We start from the raw sequence: 18,606 nt of genomic DNA, 5'->3' as shown, positions 1-18,606 counted from the left end.
CGTTCTGCTGTGGATCGTCCTGTCGCTCCTCCGTCTGCCCGTGGAGAGCCAGATGCAGTGCTCGGTGGCGGGGCTTCTTGGGCTCCGCTTCCGGTGGTCGGGCTCCCCACCTGCGCTACACTACTTTCCGGGCATCGCCTCGTTTTGGTCGTCCTCCCGCCGGCCGCGTGTTAGCCGGTCTGCCCAGGTCGGCTAATGCTCCTCACGACAGCGATGTAGCCACTGGCTACAGGCTTCCCAGCGGCTACTAGCCAGTGTCGGCTTCGGACTATACGACATTCGTTCGCGTCTTCATCCTCCCTCCACCCCTGTGTATCCTCGGCCCGTCTCAGGACGATGTGGTGCAGTTTTCAGCCGCTCTACTCCCAAACTCTGAAACTCACTCCCACCAAAAATCGGAAATATTGATTCTCTTCCCACATTCAAATCACATCTCAAAACCCACCTATTTAAAATCGCATACTCAGTTTAAATTTATTTATCTTTCTTGTTTTGACTGTAAGGTGTCATTGAGTGTTTTGAAAGGTGCTTAGAAATTAAATGTATTATAACATTTGCCTACGAAATTTGAGATTTCTTCCACTACAAGCCACAAAGAAATCGCTTGTAATTGTAACGTACAACTTTCACCAATAGTACCGAGGAAGACCGACTCTTGAAGGTTTGGATGGCTCTTAAAAGAGCCTTTGGGTTATGTTGATACCGGGGTAGGCTTACTAGGCTACTTGGAGCTGGTGTACTTGGTAACCGCCTTAGTGCCTTCAGACACGGCGTGCTTGGCCAGCTCACCCGGCAGAAGAAGCCGCACGGCGGTCTGTATCTCCCTGGATGAGATGGTCGAGCGTTTATTGTAGTGAGCCAGGCGGGAAGCCTCGGAGGCGATTCGCTCGAAGATGTCGTTGACGAACGAGTTCATGATGCTCATGGCCTTGGATGAGATGCCGGTGTCGGGATGCACTTGCTTCAGCACCTTGTATACGTAGATAGCGTAGCTCTCTTTCCTCCCCTTCTTTCTCCTCTTGTTAGGCTTCCCAGCGGATTTTGTGACAGCTTTCTTGGAGCCCTTCTTGGGGGCAGACTTAGCTGGCTCGGGCATGTTGGGGTCGAATGAGGAAAAAACAGAGGAGCCAGTGATCTTATACACGATGTCATGCAAATTTCACTGTGCGAACGCCAACTGCGTGATTGGCTAGAATCTGGACGCTCACTGTGAGGTTTTCAGGTCTGTGATCACGTGGTTTGACATGCGAAGCATTTCAAAACTACATTTTATGAGGATGTATGGAAGACAATTATATTTGTTTACATAATTATTATAGACTTAAATTCACGTGTATGAAATACAACGCTTGATTTATTTGAGATAGGTAAGGATTTAAAGGCACATTATGTTTCAAGTATGGCTACGGTTGCATTTAAGTCGTGGCATTAACGCCACTTAGTGGAAATCACGTGTACAACGTCTTGGCGTCACAGAACCAGCCACTGATGGTCAAACGTCACCCATAAAAAATGTTTTACTCTCGACTTTCCTTTTTTCATGTCAATGTATTTATTTTGCATTTTTACAGATTCGTTTTTATTTTCTTCCTTTTTGTGGGTTATTTTTGAAGTGTATTTTAATTAATTTTGACTTTTTATATTTTTTTGTATTTTTTAAAATTAAGAATCTTTCCATCATTTTAAGTTGTTTTTCTTTTTTCATGTTACTCTTTATTTTCTTTCTGTTTGCGTTTGGATTTAACTGTTATTTTATAAACAACATTTACAATTATGTTTTTGTCGTTCTCTAGAGTACCGTAATTTCATTGAATAAATGTACTTCTCTATAGAACCCAATAGGAAAATTATGGCTTTAAAACCATGCACGTTTCGTTAGTAAATGTAGATTTTTGACTCTTTTGGTTTGGGTCTCATATTTTCTTGACTTTTGACATTTTCTTTTATTCATTCTTTCATTCATTTATTCATTTATCTTCTGAACCGCTTCATCCTCACTAGGGGCCCGGGGGTTGCTGGAGCCTATTTTATTTCCTTTTCTTTTTGTGCTTATTTTAGAATTATGTTAGTTTTTTTTCCTCTTTCAACTCTTCTTTAACTTTTTCATTTTTTATGCATCCATCCATTAACTGAGCCGCTTATCCTCACCAGGGTCGTGAGCGTTCTGGAGCCTATGCCAGGGCACACAGACAAAACAGCCGTTCACGCTCACACATAGGGATAATTTAGAGCGTTCAACCAAACTACCATGGATGTTTTTGGAATGTGGGAGGAAACAGGTGCACCTGGAGAAAACCCATGCAAGCAGAGGGAGAACATGAAAACTCCATACAGACAGGCCGGGACCTAGAATCGAACCCATGACCTCTGCACTGTGAGGTGGACGTGCCAACTAGCAGACCACTGTGCTGCCAATTTATTATAAATATTAGTGAATATATGTATTTTTATGACAGATCTTTATTTTTACAGACCAAGTCAGGTAAATCCACTTGTGTAGTCCAGTGATGGAGCTGTCACTGTTTGTCAAGTCCCATTTAAATCTTACTACACTATGAACGACACTACAAAAAGCAATCGAAACCACTGGCAAACATACTAAAACAATGCTGGACTAGGGATGTGAATCTCAGCACTGAGGACGATTCGATACACATCTCGATCCACTGCCAGCGATGCGATACTTAAACGATACATGGAATTTTCTGGCGATACGATGCGATATGTTTCACCGTCGTCACGATGTGATACGATTCGATACACATTAAGTTCAAATCAATGCGATCCGATACGATACAATGCAATTTGTTGCGATATTGTGCAATTGAACATGATGCAAATAAGCAAAGAAAAAAAGCTTTTAAAAAGATGGAATTCAGTATGGTATTACAAAAAGGATACCACTTTATTCCTTATAAACAGTAGAACTTGTAAAACAACTTATTTAAGCCCTTTCACAATTGGGTTTTGTGCAAAGAAAATGTAAACAATTTGGCACCTGAGACTCACAGCTGTTGCTATAGTGTAAACACAAACAGACTATTCTCACTGAGTGTCTTATATGAAATATAATAATAATATATATATGTATATGTAACCAGGTGAACCTTACTTAGATGCTTGTAGTGAAGGCTTCCTTGTTTAACAAATGTAGCACTGTCACTTTAAGAGCCACACTAGATCAAAACACGCGGGAACATATGCAGCGTGTGAGAATCAGACCAAAAAGGTTGAGATGCACGTAAAGGAGGGTAGTCGCTGAACTGTGCCCACTGCTTGTCCCAACTTGATACACCCATGATCGTCCTCGTAACCCTGGCGATATTCGGATAATTGGTAACTAGTTTACCATGACGCATGTTAGGTGTTAATTGTGGACAGATGATTAATTAGTTGAATGGTAGTTGTAGAGCACAATATCTGGAGTGGTTTGGGTTGGAGTTTGACATGAGTCGTGTGAACAGCTGTACAGCGTAAGTGTTCGCAATGTTATAAGATGTAAATATGTTTTTTTACTGTAAATTATATGAACTGTGTTATCTGTTCTTTAGAGGGGAGATCATTTATGTTTGACCACGTGCTTTGTACACACCCAACACACCGGAACATATCGAGTAAGTGTGGCTGCATCTCAAAACATTGGGTTGTAATGATTATTTGTTCTGCACTAAGAAGTATTGTGGCTTGTAAATAATGTATTTTTATTTCTGTTTTCCTATTAAGCAAGCCACTGCTGTTGTCTATTGTGGTGTAATTGTCTGTAATCTGTTAAATAATTTTCTTTGATCTCTTAGATCCCTGTTCGACCTCTTTTAAAATTCAGTTAAGATCTCAGTCTTTCATCTTAATGCTGAACAATTCTTCATTGTTCAGTCGGGAATAAAGCCCACCTAAAAATTATTTTGTGTCCAGTCCAGTCTTTCCAAAGACTCGGCTACATATTAGGATGTGAATCTCAGCACTGAGGACGATTCGATACACATCACGATCCACTGCCAGCGATGCGATACTTAAACGATACATGGAATTGTCTGGCGATACGATGCGATACGTTTCACCGTCGTCACGATGCGATACGATTCGATACACATTCAAGTTCAAATCAATGCGATCCGATACGATACAATGCAATTTGTTGCGATATTGTGCAATTAAACATGATGCAAATAAGCAAAGAAAAAAAGCTTTTAAAAAGATGGAATTCAGTATGGTATTACAAAAATGATACCACTTTATTCCTTATAAAGAGTAGAACTTGTAAAACAACTTATTTAAGCCCTTTCACAATTGGGTTTTGTGCAAAGAAAATGTAAACAATTTGGCACCTGAGACTCACAGCTGTTGCTATAGTGTAAACACAAACAGACTATTCTCACTGAGTGTCTTATATGAAATATTATAATAATATATATATGTATATGAATCTCTAGCGCAAGATGTCCACCCATCCACTGTAAGTGCAACTCTTTGCGCACTGTTCAGCGACACAGTAATCTCACTTCTCACTTTGTTGTACACATCAGGAATATGTTTGTAAGTGAACACAGACCTGTCTGGTATTTTATACCTGGGTTCCAAAACGTGCACGAGCTGTCTGAAACCCTCGTTGTCCACCACGCTAAGGCTGGAGGTCTTCGCATATGAAATAAGCAGTGGCCTAAGGCCACTGCGCGGCCATTGCGCGGTCACAGTGAGTTGCAAGGGGACTCCCAAAATAAGAGGCAATTTTTTTCTGATCCTGACCTGGTTTACCAAGAGTTTCTCCGGTGTCCGACGAGGAACTGGGAGGGGAAGCGGGAGGGAAACTTGTCGGTGATCTGGTGCCATCGTTTTAAGTGGGTCTGCATATTTGTGGTGCTGCCGTTGTATGGCTTCTTAGTGCGACATTCCTTGCAAATTACGGAGGTTTTATCAAGCTTTCCGTCTTTCTTTTCGAAGCCGTAGTATTTCCAAACATAAGATTTGAATGTTGCGGCTGCATTAAATATAGTAGTTTCCTTGCTGCTGCGTGCGCTAACTTCCATAATGTTTCGCTAGTTGTGTACTGGACTGTATGTGACGCACGGCTACCGTCCGTATTCAACACAAAACGCAAAGCAATGATGGTGCATTCATTGCGCCTAGGAAAAGGCATATAGGTGACGTTTAACATGAATAAAACGGCGCTTGAATCGTATTTTACCGATACCCATCAATGCATCGTGATGAATCGCGATTTCACCCGTCAATCGCGTTGTACCCAGTGAATGAGCCGATGCACTCGGATCGCGCACGTGCGCATCGATGTATCGATTAATATCGACTATTTTCCACACCCTTAAGGAGTCACATCCGGCACTCCCGAACAGCTCCCTAACAGACCAAAGTACGAGAGGGGTAGCGAGAGAGAGCTACGACTCGTCTGCGGTGTTACCAACTTAGTGAGTCTTTCGACCCCTCTAGAAAAACAACAGTGGTCCTAATGTTCGCAACATTTAGATGTCCTGCACTACATATGCTCTTATAGGTCTTTTACACATACAGTATATCTTTTCTAGATTTGACAATACTTATTAAAATAAGTAATAACATATATAGGAGGGGTCGAAGCCCACATGTGAAATGCTGAATTGGCTTAGGCAGTTATGTATCTCTGGAATTGGGAGTGGTGTAATGACACAAAATGAGCCTGAATGTAGCACACAGCTATTATGACAAAAGGCTGTACTTATTACAAGAGGACAATTAAAACTTTTTTTAAAGAGGATGTGTGGCCACACCTTCGGCAGCTATTTGTCTGTCATTAGATCAAGTTGTAACTCACCTCAGTTCCTGCAGCTGAAGAAATTTACATGTTGGCATCATAACCAATCTTATTGTGACAATCTCTCTCAGGTGCTGGTTGACGGTCATGCCTGAAAACAAACAGAATCTGCCATTTTGGCTGTTGTAGTTCTACCAACTAGATTTTTAGGGGGGGGGGCACAACTACCAAAGCCAGTGTTGCTTAGCAACATGAAATTTACTAAACAAATCTTGTATATCATGAGTAGACCCACAAAAAAATCTTAAGAGGTCATGCCTCAACCAATTTTCCTTAGCAACATAAAAAATGGTAAGTGTGTCTATCATGAATAGACTCACGAAAAATGTTGAACAAGTCATGCCTGAAAAGACTAAAGAACTCTGTCATTTGGGCTCTTGGAATTCTATCCAGTTTTTCAGGTGGAGGGGGGGGGGGGGGGTCAGCTACCAAAGCCAGTTTCATTCAGTAATGTGAAATACGGTAAATGTCTATCATAAGTAGACCAGCAAAAAAGTCTCAAAAACCCGTATCTGAAAAGACATGGGGAAAAATGTTTTTTTTTTACATGGTTTCTTTCTATAATCACACATTTTCACTTATTGTGGTTCTACTATAGAACGTGTCGAGCACAATCAATGAGCATTCACTCTTTCTCACCGTGAGAGGAAGGCCCCGCCTTCAAAACAATTCACAGATGCCCCCTCCGGGCAGAAATGGGGCAATGTAATAACTCCGCTCCCGACGCCCTAATTTTACCATACCAAGAATGTGGCTTGACGGCGTCTTTTTGTCACACATGTAATTTAGCAAATCATCAATTACATGGTGATTTGCTATTCATCACTTAGCAATTTGTCCTCATCCTCCATGTGATGAAAACCCCTCCCAAAAATCTCAATCAGCTGGATCATGAGGAAAGCAAGAACTGCCGACACAGTGGGGACCAGAACACCCAATCATCATATTCAGTGAAATCGAAACAGTTGCACCGTCACATTTGGTCCAGTGAAACGGAATACAAGAGAAATTTGGCTATTTGGTTCAAGAACTCCGTGGAGGTTTGACGCTAGCGCCAGACAAAAGGCGCAGTGAAAAGACAGCATTGTCATTAGTTTTTGCTCAGGTGTGGCCGACATTCGGCAAGTAATCAGAACCAACTGTACTCCTGGTTAAATGTGACAATTGGAGGGAAATTAGCCTTAACTTCGTCATGTAGGGGTGGCGGGCATTGTTGCCAGGAAATTGCCTTAATTTCAGCTTTTTTATTTTGCACTTTTGTTTCCTTGTTTATTTTTGATGAAGGGTTTACACTTTTGCAGCGGCCGTAAAAGCGCAATATAAATAAACTTTGATGGATAAATTATTTTCAACCTTTGACATTTGGTCTTATTCCTATATTTTTGTTCATATATACTGTATATTTTCAGATTTTTCCTTTTTAAATTGGCAGGGTTTTTTTCTCAGTATTTCAAAATTTCCTTTTTGTTGTGTTTCACCTGAAGTGTTCACTTTTTTACATTTTGTGCGTTTCTTTGATCTTTTTCATTGCAGTTTTTTTACTTGGGCCTTTTTGAATTTTCACATTTTCTTTTTCTGGTTTTAACTTTTCTTCACTTGGCTTTACATTTTTCACCTTTATATGTTTCAGTTTAGCCGGCACGGTGTTTGACTGGTTAGCACGTCGGTTCTGGTCCCCTGCCTTTCTGTGTGGTGTTTGCCTGCTTGGCTTTTCTCGCGGTTTCCTCCCACATTCCAAAAATGGGCATGGCGGGCTAATGGAAGACTCCAAATTGTCCCTCAGTGTGAGTGTGAGCAAGAATGGTTGTTGGTCTATGTGTGCCCCGTGATTGGCTGGCGACCAGTTCAGTGTGTAACCCGCCTACTGCCCGAAGATAGCTGGGATAGGCTCCAACACACCCGCGACCCTCGTGAGGATAAAGGCTCAGATAATGGATGGATGGCGTTCAGTTTTTTGTTTCTCAGTCTTTCATTTTTCTTCTTTTTCACACGGTAATCATCTTTTGACAACTTTCCATCATCTTCATAAAAGCATTTATCCTGCCAGCTTCCTTGAATGTTGTTTTTTTTAACAACCCAAAACTCCCAATCACTAGGCCTGAGTACAGTTTAAATGCCGTTATATAGATAAAAATAATAATTTGGACTTTATTTTGATTACTTTTCCTTTTCTGTTTGTTTGTCCCGCTTTTGTTTTTCATTTTTTCATCTCAGCTTTTCGCTTTGAGACAGTAATTCATGCCTTTGTCACATCCCGGCTCGATTACTGCAATGCCCTTTACTTTGGAGTCAGCCAGTCCTCCGTTAAGCGCCTTCATCTGGTCCAAAATGCCGCTGCTCGCCTCTTGACTGGTACTCGTAAGAGGGAGCATATAACTCCTACTCTGGCATCTCTTCACTGGCTCCCCATTCATTTTAGAGTTATTTTCAAGATCCTCCTCTTTGTTTTCAAATCTCGGAATAATCTCGCGCCACCTTACCTCTCTGAGCTCATCCGCCCCTACACACCTGCCCGGCGCCTCAGGTCTGTGGACCAGTCTTTGTTAGAAGTACCAAGAACTAAACTGAGGCTCAAAGGGGATCGAGCCTTTTCTGTTGCTGGTCCCTCTCTCTGGAATGACCTTCCACTGAACATTCGGCAAGCCTCCTCGCTGCCCATCTTCAAAGCCCTCCTCAAAACTCACTTGTATTCTTTGGCGTTCGACTCAGCATGACTTAGATTTGTTCTTGATTTTACTGACTGGTGTTTTCTACCGCCTTTATTACCGATTTGTCTTACTGTTCATTGTGCATGTTAAATTGCTCCATGTACAGCACTTTGTATGCAGTGATGCCTGTTTGAAAGTGCTCTATAAATACTGTTGACTTGACTTGACTTGTTGACTTTCAATTACACTTTCCTGTTCATCTTGTTGTTGTGCTGCTTAACTTTTTCTTCATTTGTTGCTTTTTAGTTTTAACTTTTTCAATTGTGACTACTTTTTATTATATTTTTTGCCTTTTCTGTTGCTATTTTTTGACGTTTGTTTTTTTTTTAAATTTATTTATTTTTTTTTCACTTTAGATCTTCAGTTTCAACTTTTCATTTTGGACTTTTTGTTAAACTTGAAATGTTTTTAGTGTAGCAGCTGCAGAGAAATTCCTTAGCACAGACCCCTGACAGTTAGTGAATGTTCATGCCAGGAGTGAGGAGCACAGCAGGAGAAGCACACACTAATTTCTTTGACGAGATGCGCATATGCATTTTCTTGTACAAATACATTTGTATCCATGAAATACAAATGTATTCAGTTTGCGCCAAGATACAACCGTTGCCTTAAAAAAAAAACAATTAAAAAAAACAAGCTGACGACTAAAATGAGACTTACTGAACAATTAAAGGCATGCCCTTTACAAAGAATTCAAAGAGGTGCCAAGCATGTTGATGATGGTGCGGTAACAGGAATCTTCACATGTGAAATCAGCACGCAGGCTGACACCATTCTTGACATTGTCACCACCCAGACGATGCGAGAGCTTTTGTGCACTGAAGCCGGCTATTCCACTTGGGTTACTAATGTCGTATTTGCTGTCACCATGGCATTCCATATCTGGATTTGACGCTTGGGGCTGTGCGCAGTTTTCAAATGTCACAAGTTGAGACTTTTGGTAAGCGTTTCGCAAACTCTCTCTCTATGTGGCCCCAAGTTTGGGTCGCAACAATCCTAGCCGTACTGAAAGGGTTACAATACGGAACACCGATGCTATTCATTAGCTCAAATTAATGATTGGGTTTGTTTCAAACATTAACATAAAGTACTAGCAAGCGAGCTAACATACTCTTAGCTTCAGGGCTCTAATTCACACGGTTGTTTTACCCCAAGCAAAACCAAACAAGGTAACAAACAAAAAAAGTCATAGCAGCCTCAGATTTAATAATATTTGTTTTTTAAAAATGTTACAAACCTTGGAACTGAAAGAACTTTTGGAAGATTCTTATTATGACAATAATTAATTTTTCTACTTGAGTTGGACAGGGCTGCCGAATTTCAATCTGTGGTATATTGGATGGAGGTCTCACACACCTGGCATTTGAACAGGGGTGTATAGACTTTTTCTATCAGCATCAGAGCCATTGGGGCTTCTCATTTCTGGTCGATAACGCATTGGTTGTAAAATGATGTGTGAATTTCACCACTGAGCTCCTTGTTAGAGAACAGCAAAGTTATGCAAAAAGGACTGAACCGGTGAACAGCTGAACATTCAAGAGTTCACAGAAGGTCAATATAAAGGTCACCTGTCAAGCTAAGAGTTCATTTTAGCTAAAGTTTCACCCAGAAGCCTAATATCCCCGGCTTTTTGTGAGGATGTTTTATCATAAAAATAGGCTGTGACTGGCAGCTAGAAGTACGCCGTCTCCCTTTCCCAATATAAGATTCCTGTGGCAACCAAAGCTGAAGACAGTTAAGCGTGACTTTCACGTTGGGACTTCCTTCTGTACCAATGTGACCTTTGTTTTGCTGAGAGGCGGTTGCAGTCAACAAAGACACATTTGCATAACCACAAGTAATTCTGCGAAGAACTGGTGAATAAAGTTTGACCTCAATTTTTTTTATTTTTAAGGAACTTTGAGGTGCCAGAGCAGTACCGAATAGCCCTCCTCAATTTAACTTGACTACCACCCGCCCTGCATAAATAACAGGCTGCGACAATGGATTTAATGTTAGTTTTCTTTTGGTTTCAACTTCATTATCATTGTAAATTTGAATGTTTAAAATAATTTTCATATCATCTCTTACTTTTTCATTTTTTCACTTGGTTTTGACATTTTTTTTGTATTTACCTAATTGAAAAATAAACTTTGACTTGTTGTTGCCTTTGACTTATTTTTAATTCTGTACTTTCTAATTTTTATATTTCAATTTTAAAAATAATTTTTTGCATTTATTGCTCTGTTCTTACCTATTTTGTTTATATTTGTTATGCTTCCAAATTTTTCCTTTTTGCTTTTTTACTTTTGGGCAATTTTTGTCATACATTTTTAGTTTGTACTTTTTTCTTTTTTGTATACATCTACTTTTTAGGTTCTACTTTATTCGGTGATTCTCATTTTTTACTTTTTATTTTTCCATTTTCTTTTTTAGTGTTAATTTGTTGATGTCATTTTTTTTACATATTTAATTTCTAAATGTTCACAGTTTTACTTCTGTTTTGGACTTTTTCCTTGTTATTTTTTTCTCTCCATTTTTGGGGGGTATTTATTAAGATTTTTGTTTGGCTGCTTTACTTTTGACTTCTTGACTTTGTACTTTTCTTGCCCCGAGAAAAAGCTTTCTTGTTCTTAAAATGAGACTGTTTGTGTGTTATTTTCACCATTTATTAACTGTAATAACAACCGAGAAATAGTTTTGTGGTCCGAGTGGGAAAAGAAAGTAACTCTTTCCAAAAGGCCTTGAAGAGACGCTGAATGAATGTCTATTTACTCCAAGTTGAAGCATGCCTTTGTAATTATCATGTTAGTTCGAATGGAGCGTCTTTCTATTGTATCTGATTGACGCTTGCCGAATCTCCTTCCTGTCAAACCAGCTGAGCCACATTAGATGAAATTGCATCTCGACATCTTCGTCTGACGATAGATAAATATCAGCTCATCCGTCATCCAGTGAAGCAATGGTGCGCTCTCCAACTATTCTTACCCGTAGATGTACAAAAATAGACGTCTGCTTTGGCAACTTTGACTCTAACTCAACTATAGTATCTGTGTGACTTAGTTCAACTTCTGCAGAACTTTGAAAAATGTTTGAAAAAAAGGATCAGAAAAATCAACATTTGATTCTTTCTATTTTATTTATATGTCAGTTGTTTGTGTTAGTTTAAAAAAAAGACATCAGCTATTTTTTACTTTTTTTGATTCAATTTAAGGGTGGCCCGGTGGTTGACTAGCTAGTGCCTGGGCCTCACAGTGCAGAGGTCGTGGGTTCGATTCCGTCTCCGGCCTTCCTGTGTGGAGTTTGCAAGTTCTCCCTGTGACTGCGTGGGTTTTCTCCGGGTACTCCGGTTTCCTCACGCATTCCAAAAACATGCATGGCAGGTGGATGGAACTCTCTAAATTGTCCCAAGGTGTGAGTGTCAGCACAGATTGTTGTTTGTGTGTGCCACGTGATTGGTGACCGAAGATAGCTGGGATAGGCTCTAGAGTGCCCCACGACCCTTGTGAGGATAAAGCAGATCAGAAAATGGTTGGATGGTTGGCTGGTTATGGAATTTATTTTTTTGTTGATTTTCTGTTGGGTATTTTTTTCCACTTTTGAAATGTTTTCATTCTCACATCACATAACAGCATCTGAAGCAACAATGTAACACCTTGTGGCAGCACGTCGGCCTCACGGTCCAAAGGTTTCTGGGTCGATTACGTCTCCGGCCTTCCTGTCTGGAGTTTGCATGTTCTCCCTGTGCCTGCGTGGGTTTTCTCCAGGTACTCCGGTTTCATCCCACATTCCACAAACACAGATGGCAGGTGGATGGAACTCTCTACATTGTCCCTAGGTGTGAGTGTGAGGAGAGATGGTTGTTTGTGTGTGCCATGCGATTGGATGGTGACCGGTACAGGGTGCCCCCCGAAGGCAGCTGGGATAGGCTCCAGAGTGCCCCGCGATCCTTGTGAGGATAAATCAGATCAGAAAATGTTTTGGTGGTTGGCAAATACAATTAAACCTTTGTGTATGGGTAAATAATGTATGCGTTTCTTTTTTAAGCAACAAAAAAGCATTTACAACAGGTTTGCAAAGACAATCCTGTAACAAATTAAAACTTGAAAGAGAAATGTCATCTACAATCTAACCTTTGAGAGCCAAAAATAAACGGGGAGCCGTTGAAATGTTACATTTCCTGTTCAAGTGCAGATAATTGTCATCATTGATATGACGACATGACACGACATGCATTGCTTACATATTAGCGTGGCAATCTGTCTTTTTTTTTTTCTTAGTGAACTATCTTCACAATTCATCAAATCTGTACGCGCATCCATGAAAATCTGATCATAAAGTGACCTGTTGAACAAGGGTTGGGACACGACTGGAGCTAGCTGGGTGACTTCTCATTCCAAATTGTGCCGTGCGGTTGATTTCGGCGCTGCAGTTGTTCGAGAGCTGGTCAGACCAGTTGGACCGTCCAAATCTCATCAGTGAGACGTTGAAATAGGCAGCCTCTGTCGCGCTGTCAAATATTTGCAAACAGCTGCCGGGACGTACGCATTTGTGTGAACTTGTGGGTGTTAGTGTGCTACAGTGGTTTTGGATGGTGCCCGGCGCCAATTGATCAGCGCTGTCATTTGCACTCATGATGGAAGTGGTGAGTACAGGAAGTAGTTTTTCATGACTTTTAGTCAGTTGAACATGGAATACTTGAAGGGTTAGGATAGAGGAGGGATAGGGCTTCAGGTTAAGGTGAGGATTTCGTTAGCAGTTATTTTTCTCTTTCCTGTCACAATTACAGTTTAAAAAAAAAAAACAAGAAAGACCAATGTGTTTGCGAGATTTTTTATTTCAATTCGATGTATTGATAATTTGCAAAAGGTTGAATTGAGGCAACTCGACTCTTAAATCTTAACACGGGAGGAAGAATTTGGGATATAAATTGTGGTTAGGGTAGGTTTAGAGTTTCATGTTAGGATTTGGGATTAGGATTTGGAGTCAAGGGTGAGAGTCGAGGGTTGGGATTAAGATTAGAGTGAAATTTTCAGGTTGGGGCGAGGATTTTGGCATAGTGGTAGCATAGTGGTTAAGGCTGCAGGTTCAGGCTTGGGATTTGGGGTAAGGAGCTTGGATTCTGTACTATGTGCGGTTCTAGAACTGCTTTTTTATCAATGATTTAACGTCCAGGACTACAAACTACTACTAGGACTACAAAAATCAAAGCGTTGGGGAGTCTGTCAACAATATTGCACAACTGTGATGGTCATTTGCCAGCTGTGAGTCATTTGTGAGTCAGCTGTAATTTGTTGGCGAATGACCTGTTCGGTCATACTCCACGATGTCACTCGGGGTGCAGCAGGTCTTTTAAGCATGCATGGGTTTCAGGTTAAAATAGGATCAGGGTGTGAAGTTAAGGATGAGAGTTACATGTCGGTGTTCCAGCTGCAGTTGGGGGTAGGTTAGGCTTCATTTCGGGTGAAGGTGTAGTTTGTGGGTTGAAAACGCGTGTTGGCATGTTGGAGTCAAATAAGCGATTATGTGAACAGATAATTTCCTGAAAGGACGCATTGATGCCACAATGGCTCAGATTTGATTTACGTGTTTGACGACCGTTCGTCAATAAGAAATGAGAACAAGGAGCCTTTTGTCAAAGTAATGCTTGTTGTCGTTCTTGGCGTTCCCAGGCACACGCGGTGAAGGCTCACCTTGGTGTCCCAGGGGTCCAAGAGGAGCATCGTAGGGAGTTGATGGGCATGAGTGAGGAGGCTTTCCTGACGAATCTCTACCTTTTCATGAAGAAGCGAGATACCCCTATCGAGAGGATCCCTCATCTGGGTTTCAAACAAAGTACGTGAGTTGTTTTGGAGTTAGATTGATCTGTCAACTCAGCGGCGGAACTCTAATTGGACAAAAAAATAAACTGGTATCCACATATACAGTATGTACTGGAGGCAATGTAGCGAAGAGGAGCACTGTGAAATGAGGAAAAATGTTGGGAATTAATAAAGAGTCTACAGTCTGATAGTTTTTGGGCAAACAGGTTGGACACTTCCCACCACTGCTTTAGTCTGATGACATCAATCTGGTGACCGTTTTTCAAGAAAATGATTCAAATCGTTCAAACGTCATTGTTCTTTCCTTCCAGTTGATCTGTTTGTGATGTTTAAGACAGTCAGAGACTTGGGGGGTTACCACCAGGTAAGTTCTTGTAGAGGTTTGCAAATAAAGCTTTGTGGCCTGGAGACGACTGATCTAGCTTTTGTCTGGACAGGTGACAGCTCAGCAGCTCTGGAAGCAGGTCTACAACTCGCTGGGGGGGAACCCTCGCAGCACGAGCGCAGCCACTTGTACCCGCCGCCATTACGAGAAGTGAGTCACCGGGGAGATAAGGGAACGAGGGGCTGTCAGCTATGTGTCAGACTAACTTGACACCAACATATCGGCAATTTCCAAGGTTGCTGCTGCCGTACGAGTGCCACCTGAAGGGAATGCCAATAAACGTGGTGTTGCCGAATGTGGTCGAGCACTACCGCTGTCACGGCTACGGCGTGGAGGACATGGACGGTCCACGATCAGTCAAACACAAGATGATGTCACTGCCGCTGCACCACCAGGTTGGTCAAGTTGTGTCTTTCTGGTGAGATGAAAGATGTTGAAAGCTAGTTAACAGGAGTGCCAATTTCCTGTCAGGGCAGGGAGAGGACATGATTGACTGGTCTACCTTTAAAGCGCCTTTCACACTAGCCATCAAAGCCATCTTTTTCATGGCTCACTCTCTGCGGGCTTCAAATGTAGCTTCTGAGTGCTTATAGGTATTCTGAGAATTGACCAGACAAGGAAGAATTCCACCTGTGGTTTTAACAACCAGAACTGGTCATACCCACATGCTTCATACTAATGACTGGTTAGACCGGGGGTCGGCAACACGCGGCCCTAGAGCCGCAAGCGGCTGTTTAGCGACATCTAGTGGCTCCCTGGAGCTTTATTAAAAATGTTGAAATTGGAAAAAGATTTTGATAGTAGGCTAATATAGCTCAAATTGATATAGATACATGTTGCAGCTCCAAAAAAGGAGAGCTGTGATGTTGGATTTTTAAAACATACACTTTATTTATGCTTTTAACAGTCTCGACAAACACAAACGTCTGCGTCCGACTCCGTGCCTTCTGTCTTCTTGTTCAACTCGAGAGGCGTTCAAAGACAGCCTCCGAAAAACGGAAATTAATTATCACTTCACTGACACTGAGAAAAGCGAAAATAATGCACCAAAACAAAACATCAAGTGAGGAAACCACAAAATAAATTAGATGGGGGCGTTTGTGAACACACAACAAAGGAATGAATAACAAACAATTCTGAGACCGTCCAGTCTCCTACATACATACGGCATGGGTTTCCTTCATTGTAAGTTTTATAGAAGGCTTTTATTTTTTTACGGCTCCAGACATTTTTTTTTTGTCTTTTAATATGGCTCTTTCGACCCCTGGGTTAGACTGTTGGGTATGTTTGTGGTGGGGTTTCTATTTCCTGTTTGGTGGAATCAGAGGACGATGATGTGTTGAAGGGGCTCAAGGCCCACCCAACTAACCACTTTTATCTCCAACAGAATCATCCCAACCTCCAACCAGGCCCCCTTCGCACCGTCTTTCCTCTCCAAATGCAACCCCCTCACTACTACCACTCAGGCCACGCCATTCTGCCCCCTTATGGACCCATGTCGGCTTCCATGATGACTTCACACAGCCCGCAGACAGCTCCCCCACCCAAATTCACCTTACCCCCATGTGGTCCGGGCCTGACAGAACGAGTGAGGCCTCTGGACCACTTGCGCTTCCTAGCCGAGCAGTACAAGTCGTCTTCCGGACTGAGTGAACCTCTCAACCTGAGCATTAAAGCCGAGAGTCAGAGAGTGGAGAGGAATCCAAAATCGTCATTCTCCCCACCCTTGGCCAGCAAGAACCCAAAGTTTCTGAACACACCGTCTTCGCTGTACACGCGGCTGTACTCACAGGTAGTGAGGAAGGATGCCACCAAGAAGCCGGTCGAGGCGGCCACAGTGGGAGCGATGCCCTACATCGCCAGGGCCAGAGAGGACTCAGTGGTCGACCTTACCTCCAGCAGTACTCCAGAGTTTGACGCCGCCTTTACAATGAGGACCGACAGTCGGATCTGCGTAGCAAAGCGGAACCTGACAGAATTGCAAGAGGAGGGTCCAGCGGCAAAGAGGCGCAACATCAGCCACGTCCAGACTTGCCCGCCTCCCGAAAACGACAACAAAATGGAGATCGAGATACCCCTGTCGGTGTTCCACAACTGGCTGCGGATGTACGGCCCCCCGGGTGCGACCTATGATGCCAAGCAACTACCTCGCCTCTTGCAGGAGGCGGTCCAAAGGAGCAAAGACATGCCCTCGGGACTGTTACCGTTTAACCCCATCTCCCATCAACGGAGCATCAGCATCGAAGACCTCAGGGTGCCTGGCGGAAAAACGCCAAGCCCAAGCGCAACCATCCAAACGTCCAGTATGCACCACATCCCCATCCAGAATCATTTCACCGGCTACGCGGGACCTTCTTCTTCCAACAACACTCAGAAACCCAGCACCGGTCAGGACGCTACTCAGTTTTGCCAGACAGAAAGGACGTCATCAAGTGGCCCCAAACCTCTGTCTTACTGGGAGGCCTCCTCGAAAGACAGGCAACAGAAGGACAGGCAACAGAGCCCCGGTCCAGTTCCGCATGATCTCACGGTGACAACGAGCCACCAGAGAGACACCGAGCCGAGTTGGAAGGCTCCGGAGATAGACTCGTCTTTGCTGCTGATGAATTCCAGCTCGGCCGCTTCTATGCTGCAGCTCACCAGCGAGGAGGTGATGAAGCTCAAGAAAATCATCTCCAACTCCACGTGACACTTACATGAATGTAAAGACTGTGTAAATATAGCACTGACAACACCCCTTTATCACGGGGGATAGAAGACACCATGAAAGAAAAAAAAATGTTGTATTTTTTTAACCCTGCGAGACACATAGAAACGAATTAAACACACTTTCAAGTATTCCTTTGCACCTGACTCTGTTACTGTCAAGAAAAGGGAAACAATCAATTTCATATCATTTAGGAAACTCAACGACTTGTATTTATAGAGTACTTTAAACAACCAATCTGTGCCTCTGCTTAGTTCTCGGTACCTCTAATAATGTCTGGTCGGCAGACTTGAGGCAATGGGGAGGTGCGTAGGGCGGAGGTGCAGAGAGCGGTAAGGTGGAGCAAGGCCATTTAGAGATTTGAAAACAAATAATAGGATCTTAAAAAGAACTCTAAAATGTATGGGGAGCCAGTGAAGGGATGCCAGTAGGAGTTCTGTGCTCCCTCTTATGAGTACCAGTCAAGAGGCGAGCAGAGCATCCTGGACCAACTGGAAACGCTTCATGGAGAATTGGTTGACTCCAAAGTAAAGTGCATTCCAGTAATCCAGCCAGGATGTGATGAAGGCATGGATGACTGTTTCAACGTGCTCATGAGAAAGGAGAGGCTTGACTTTATCCAGCTGCCTAAGATGAAAGAAGCTAGATTAGATTTAACAAGGGCACCAATTTGCCGGTCCAATTTAAGATTACTGTCCAGTTTAAGACCCAAGTTTGAGACTGTTGACTTAAGATAAGCAGCCAGGTGGCCCCAAGTCTACAGGATGGGATTTACAAGGGCCACAGGGACCAAACACCGTCTCTTGCACAATTCTCCAAATAAGAGGCAACGTGCTTGCTTTAAGTAATTTGCCATGGGCAATAAATGCATGCCTTGTGGATTCAAACATCCCAATGTTCAACCAAAACAATTTTGTTGAACAAAAGTGCAATTAATATGAACATATATTGTTAAACCTGACTGGCGGGTTAATGTATGTTAACCTAGATCTTAAGAACTACTGCTGCTTTCAAACGTATGGAGAAGCAAGGCACACAAATGGTATAAACAATACTCACAGGCAGATAATCTCTCCTCTGTGGCAACAACTAGCATAAGCAAATCTAAATACAACTTGCCTGTGTTCTGTAAAAACCTCCAAAAATAACATCAATCAATGTCATAAAACTGAGCAAAAATAACATCATTCAATCAAAAGCAA

General features: G+C 42.3%; 2 protein-coding genes and 1 long non-coding RNA gene across 3 annotated transcripts; 2 read left to right on the top strand and 1 right to left on the bottom strand.

Moving 5' to 3' along the window:
- Window positions 1–311: 311 nt before the first annotated feature.
- On the bottom strand, window positions 312–2,601 carry LOC127590721 (histone H2B-like). Its single transcript, XM_052050162.1, has one exon. The coding sequence runs from the start codon at window positions 1,094–1,096 to the stop codon at window positions 722–724; it is 375 nt and encodes a 124-aa protein (XP_051906122.1). The 5' UTR covers window positions 1,097–2,601; the 3' UTR covers window positions 312–721.
- Window positions 2,602–9,161: 6,560 nt separating this feature from the next.
- Window positions 9,162–10,662, top strand: LOC127590734 (uncharacterized). Its single transcript, XR_007959745.1, has 2 exons — window positions 9,162–9,451; window positions 10,406–10,662. It is a non-coding gene; the product is annotated as an uncharacterized LOC127590734 (long non-coding RNA).
- Window positions 10,663–12,922: 2,260 nt separating this feature from the next.
- arid6 (AT-rich interaction domain 6) lies at window positions 12,923–17,535 on the top strand. The gene is made up of 6 exons (XM_052050095.1): window positions 12,923–13,135; window positions 14,163–14,325; window positions 14,624–14,676; window positions 14,750–14,847; window positions 14,933–15,092; window positions 16,085–17,535. The coding sequence occupies exons 1-6, from the start codon at window positions 13,124–13,126 to the stop codon at window positions 17,384–17,386; spliced, it is 1,788 nt and encodes a 595-aa protein (XP_051906055.1). The 5' UTR covers window positions 12,923–13,123; the 3' UTR covers window positions 17,387–17,535.
- The last annotated feature ends 1,071 nt before the right edge of the window (window positions 17,536–18,606 follow it).

The sequence above is a fragment of the Hippocampus zosterae genome, chromosome 18, assembly GCF_025434085.1.
Source record: "Hippocampus zosterae strain Florida chromosome 18, ASM2543408v3, whole genome shotgun sequence".
NCBI lineage: Eukaryota > Metazoa > Chordata > Actinopteri > Syngnathiformes > Syngnathidae > Hippocampus > Hippocampus zosterae.
Note: the sequence above shows the minus strand (reverse complement) of the source record. Positions and strands in the feature narration are given on the sequence as shown.